We start from the raw sequence: 6,370 nt of genomic DNA on the forward strand, positions 1-6,370 counted from the left end.
TGTTGGTTGTTGGCACAGGAATGTGCTACATGTAATCCAGCAGGTTTCGTCTCAAACCCGTTGGTATCACTATGTGATCGCTCCTAGACAGCACGTCCCGTTCGACGAAGAACTGGTATTTGTCTCATGTTTCGGCCTGTCGTTTGTAAGAAATACGACTGGGTATTCCAGAACATGGTCGCGCTTCGCTGCTTCCTTGATCTTTGAGATAGCAGCTTCGGTTATTCGAGTGAAATCAACAAAGGAGCACATCACCCGCAATGTATGCTGCAGACAGTGCGTCAGCAAAAAAGTCCGTTTCCGATTAGTAGGATAACTCAGTCATAATTCTGAAATCGGGTCAACATTCTCCGCAAACATTCTTGCATTTTATCCAATAGCTTGGTGATTACGTTGACTGACGGCTTAGAGTCAGTAAACACAGTGAGTCTGCTACCAGACGAATAAGTAGAGACCATTCTACAGCGAATATCTCCTTTACAACTTGTGCACAGCCTTAGTCAGACTACGATCCCAATAAGCTCTCGGTTCCCCTTGCTGCATAAGCACTGCGCCCAGGCCTGTTTGACTCCTGTTGCACTGAATGACGTATTATGCAAGTACAAGTGGCATCCGTTACTATAGCCTTAAACTTGTCGTTCACTCCAACACCATTGAATCCCTTTACGTGTCATTTTGCGAACCGGATTCATGAGATCCGTTAGACGTGGTAGAAAATGACTCAAATTTAATCTCGCCACGGCATAGGATCTTTTGGAGCTGGTACGGACTTACTGCCTTGATTTTCTCAGAGTCTACTTGGAAGCCGTCAACTATGAAGAAACATCCACAAAAGGCAACAGAGGTGGCATGGTGCTCTACATTCCCCCACGTTAAGCGCATCCGCCGCTCAAATTAATGATCAAATATTTACCTCAGATTTCTGTGCTGTTCTTCCGATCTGTTACCGTATATTAGAACATCATCAGCCATATAAATTGAACCTGATGGCCTTCAAGGGCTTGCATGAATTGGTAGTTGACCGGGTGGCTGTTGGTCTGCTTGCCAAGCTTGGCGATAGACTTGCCGCATGAGCTGTAAGCCCCAACTTACGTGATTTATTGTACCTTTTTATACACGCCGTGCATCACCTGCCCACCCAACCACACAAACAAGTCTCCCCAGGCATCAGACCCATTTCGATCCTTCTCCAGTGCTTTGTAACCAGGACCACCTTCCAGCATGAACGAAACCCTCCTCGTGCTTCCTTCAGAAGGAATAAGAGCTCAGTACAGAAAGGGTGCTACAGATGAAGCATTTAAAAATTTCTTACTCAGCTCCGATTTTCGGCCAGGTTACAGGTTTCTCTGTGTACTGTGGCTCATCTGGAAGATTTTGAAAAAGTAAACGTTCAGTACCACCCAGTATGGTTTTCCTGAATGAATACGTAGATATCTCCGTTCCAGCGAGATGTGGAAACTGAGTATACACCCAAAAAAGCTTCAGATTTACCACAATAAGTGGTTTCAGAAAGTGGACGTCGTATACTACTCTTTCAGAATATTGTGATTCTCCTTCGCAGCCTATAGCAAAATAAGGAGATCGCTACACCGCTGATTGCACTTCAGCTATCATCCAAATTACGAATGAACTAGAATACGAAATGGGTGGTTTCGGTGGAACAAAAAACTGTTCGGATGACATCACCGGTATCGTTTTGACGGGAAATTGAGCAAAAAGAGCTGTTGTATAGTTCGATTGGGAAGTCTGAAGTGACTCGAAATGAACACAGACTTCGAAGACTTAAGTTAGTCAAGAGAACCAAACGGAGGAGGAATTTAAAGCAACACGTGTCTATGTATTTGAAAGTATGGGCTACGCTAGTTCATTGAATTGGGAATATTGTGCGCATGGAGTCAAAATAAACTAAAAAGAGGACACCATGAGAAGAAAAAGGATGAATGGTGAAAATAACTATAAAATGTGTTCGGCGCCTCTGGGGCTATTATCATCCCAACTAACAACAGTGGCGAACCTGGTGATTACGTATAACGCAGCAAAACCTACATCCACCTTCTTTTCACAACATAGCCAGAGTAGGTCAAATGAAGCCTGATGAAATCCCCTTCTCACTATGCGACTTCAGTTGAGTAGGTTTTCAGTAATACAGCTGAGAACGAATCCATAGAAATAATAGATTCTTAAACACCCACAGGATTCTGTAACGAACTGCGAAACCAAAATGTTGCTCAGAACCACTCAGAGCCATTGCGCTAAAACCTCAAAACCCTACTGGATTTCGAAGAAATTCACATTGGTCCTTCTTGGTGTTGTGGCAAACCACTGTGACGCTTTGGAAAGTAAACTACACAGCTCGATTACTCATCTGTTGAGCCTATTCCAATAATCCACTAGAGGTAAATGAGCTGTCTATTGCGGAACAATCATAATACCCTTTTCGCTATAACTTTAGAAGGATGTCCCGACAAACATTCGCCAGTGTCTTGTCAAGACTTCCATTTGCTTAGAAGTGACTGGAGATAGTTAAGAATGCTGAATCCGCAGGAACTTCTATTACACAAATTCTGATGTCCATGTCATTCTAGACATCAACAACTATTAAAATCAACGACCTATTGCCGTAAAAAAATCTACTGCGACAAACGCATTATGGGAGAAGACAGTGGACAGGTAAAGAAATTCATGCTAGCCTGCGTATCACCACTGTGGAGATGAATTGTGATCAAGAATAACACTAACATCTGTATGCCGCCATTTCTTGAGCGTCAAACTCAAATAGCCTTATCTACAGAATAATTCGAGACCTTATACCTCACTATAGCCAGAGAGGTCAATTTCCTCAACTACCTCCCTGAGGTACGGAACAAAGATACCCCCTCAACGCCTTTCCTTTGATCATGGAAGACCAATTAAAACATAGAAGAACGGTGGTGCACGGAAAAGTGACCCGGAGTTTGTTAAGACGAAGCCATACATATAAGATACGAAATCCACGTACAGCGTCGTCAAATACTTTGGTGTCAGATATGAACAGTGACTAGGTTGCATGGTGATGCAATAAGTCACAACTTCAGTTCCAATGCGGATAAGACGTGAGACTATAGGTAGCGGGCAATGGTTTATTCCACGAAAACGTGCTTACATGGTATAGTCAAACAGGAACTAAGAATAGGTGCACCAAGTTATACCCACCGTTTTAAGGTACCGAGAGGAAGAGAAATAAAGGCTAAATTCATCAGAAAGTCTTACAAACACACTTGTATACCACAGAAGATAACGGCAGGGTTTGGAAGCGAAAGAGCCCGTGTGTATGTAGAATTAACCACTTAGAAGCCTAAGACCTTTCGTTAACTTCATCCACACACATAACAAAAACATTGTCAGCTGTAATAACCGCGTACTCGTCGTACAGTAGTTGTAGCTGCCGCAGTTTCGTTCATCCACACGATAAACTGAAATTCAAAGAATCGATATCCCACGGATAAAGAACGCGCTAAAAAAAGCCATAAGAAAATCTGCGATGCTGATGAGTTTATATATTCAGATAAGAACACATCATCTCCACCAAATGTACACGTACACAAGTCGACACAAAATCGTCACAATGAAGTTCAAAATTACCCTACCAAATGAGGTTTAGTTAGGTTTCTTCTTCTCCTGTTTCAGAATTAATGTGATGAGTCTGATGATGCACAGTGCTTCCAGTCAGTGAGTCTGACTGTGTTGGTACGGTTGGTTCACTCGATTCCGAATAATCTCCAAGATTGTCCGATTCCAAGTCTTCATGAGCGGGAGGAGAGGGAAAAACAGAACGTGTTTGTTCACCTGAATCTCGGTCGCGATTTGCCACCACGGAGTTGCAGACGATTATTGGCGGAGAGCCGTTCAAAGAAAGTGGCGTTGGCCCGGAGAAATGATGCTATTGAGTAAAAGGAGAAAGAGGACAGTACGGACCAGGATCGGAATGTAACCCTAGAACTGGAAGAAATGAAATGAAATAGTCAGTCACTTTTTCATCTATAAACTGTGTACCGAAGTACAATGGTTCCAGCTGCAGCAGTTTCGCTCACCGAGGATGTGGAGAACAAGGGGATGAGACACAAGTTCGAGGCAATCGCCCAATCAGTTCATTCACATTAAGTGGTTGTTTGTCCGGTAGTGCAGGGAGTGAGAGAGTTACGCGGTGAGGAAGATAGCTTTGACGCAGGACTGTCATTGGCGGTCAGTTATGTCAGGGTCAATAACCACTTGCTTGTCTCTCCCCGAAGTCCCAATCCGGGGAGACAGCAGGTACTAACATGACTGGTGAGAGTGGTCACACTTCCAATTTGCTGAATGACCATCCCTGGCTGGTCTCCATCCGATACATGGCTGAGCGAACTGGACTCTGTTTAACAAATCGTAATAAAAAATCGTTCAGCTGTAGCGCCCTCTCGGTGCCAAGCTGCCATGCCACCCGAAGGAAGCACGAGGGCTGGGATATTGTCAGGTTGCCCAAGCCTAGACAGGGGAAGTCGAGAGACAGTGGTCGGGTTCGAACCACGGACCTTGCGGTCAGTAAATTCGCGCTCTAACCACTTGAGCCATCTCGCCCCTGTTTAACAAATAGCCTTTGGCATACGAGGCACACGGTCTAACTAGCGTAAACTGCGGAGTGGGACAAGCTCACCTACGGAAGGAGAAATATCATTCCATCTGACGTACCTTACCATCACTGATCTGACGTTTCCACCGAACCCGCCCAATGCGTCGGAGATACCAACGATCAAATACAGGCTTCGAAGATATTCTTCAGGCAGCGGCCACGTTTCACAGTCCTAAGATAGGACACATCGAATCGTAGCATTGTACACTACTGCTGGGGAAAGATGGCTCAGTGGTTAGAGCACAAATTTACTGACCGGAAGGTCAGTGGTTCGAACCCGACCTCTGCACCTCGACGTCTGTCTAGGCTTGAGCAACCTGGCGCTATCCCAGCCCTCGTGCTTCCTTCGGGTGGCATAGCGGCTAGACACCGAAAGGGTGTTACAGCGGAACGATTACCTACCACTGACAGCGAAGCTGATATCACGTCGGCTCCACAAATGCCTGAGGCTGGCAAACGCTGAACCGGCTTTCTATATTAAAAGGCGGTTTCGTTTTCATCAAGCCAATGAAAATTATACAGCTGCTCAGATAGACGAACGTATCTATAATAATAATCTGCTGCATCGATAAATCCATCTATAAATGTGGTGTTTGGGTGTGACCCCATTGAAGTCTTGCAGCAATACTGTACGTCCCACTTGCAAAACGCATGTCGAACCGTCTAGCAGAAATAAATTGAGATTTTAAAGGGATGGATACAAGAATAGCGATATCCTCAGCGTCCTCAACATCTGTGAGCGAACACTAGCAGTATTTCGAACCTCAAGGAGTTAGAGGAAGGTAGACAAGACTCAAGCAGTGTATTGATTACGGTTAAGTAAAAAGGGCGACACCAGTGAATATGGTGAATCCAAGTGAATTTGCCCATGGAAGGAGGCGTATAGAGCCCCTATAAAAAATAATAATCCACAGATACCCATAGTTTCTGACTATCAATGGAGTCAAAAACAGGTCTGATATCTGGAACGGTCATTGTCGGTCATCGGAAGGAGCAGCGACGTCTCGGCAGCTGTCGCAAACTGAATATATGATCCACGCCGCCCGGACAACCTGGACTGATTCCCACTTGCCGAATTCTCTCGATGATGGACCAACCTATGTAGGATAATACGAGGGAGCACTTCAGCAGTTACGGTCACTAGGCTGCTGTCCCGGTGACTTTCGCACAATCTTGTGGCAACCCTTTGAAACAGAAATTACCGTCGAGGTGCCCTATTCTGTCGGTATTGTCTTTGTTGGTTGTGAATGTCATGGTTGTACGAGGACTGGGATATTGCCAGGGCGCCCAGACGTAGATAAGAGGACGATTAGGGTCCTCAATCAGTCTTTGGCTCAAAAGTCTAACCGCAAGGCAGCGGTGTTTGGCGGGAAATGCAGATGCATTACCATTTCCACGGAACGAGTCGCCACATGTTCCAACCCCCAAACTGTAGGGCCAGGAGACTGCGTTCGTCGGACCTCTGACCATTGACCAAGCTGGTATGAGAGACTCTGTGAGTCATCATCATCATCACTGTCAGCTGTAAGAACCGCGTACTGGTCGTACACTGGTTGTAGCTGCCACAGTTTCGTTCACCGATGATTGGAGGGTAAGTAGCTGCGCATTGCACGCGCAAGCTGGTAAATTGGTGCATAAATCCAGCACTGTCAGTGAGTTGTCAAGCGGGGGGGGGTGGAAAAGAAGCTATGCATTGAAGGCAATAGCTTGGATGCACGAGCGCCA

At 45.4% G+C, this 6,370-nt stretch overlaps 1 protein-coding gene across 1 annotated transcript in view; it reads right to left on the reverse strand.

Annotated features, from left to right (window-relative positions):
- Positions 1-3,105: 3,105 nt before the first annotated feature.
- T265_12583 (hypothetical protein) overlaps positions 3,106-6,370 on the reverse strand; it is a gene marked incomplete at both ends in the record, with an annotated part of 44,084 nt that continues 40,819 nt past the window's right edge. Inside the window, 1 exon segment of the mRNA XM_009164407.1 lies at positions 3,106-3,919. Within this exon segment, the coding sequence (XP_009162671.1) occupies positions 3,641-3,919 (279 nt within the window).

The sequence above is a fragment of the Opisthorchis viverrini genome (genome assembly GCF_000715545.1).
Source record: "Opisthorchis viverrini unplaced genomic scaffold opera_v5_5, whole genome shotgun sequence".
NCBI classification, from domain to species: Eukaryota; Metazoa; Platyhelminthes; class Trematoda; order Opisthorchiida; family Opisthorchiidae; genus Opisthorchis; species Opisthorchis viverrini.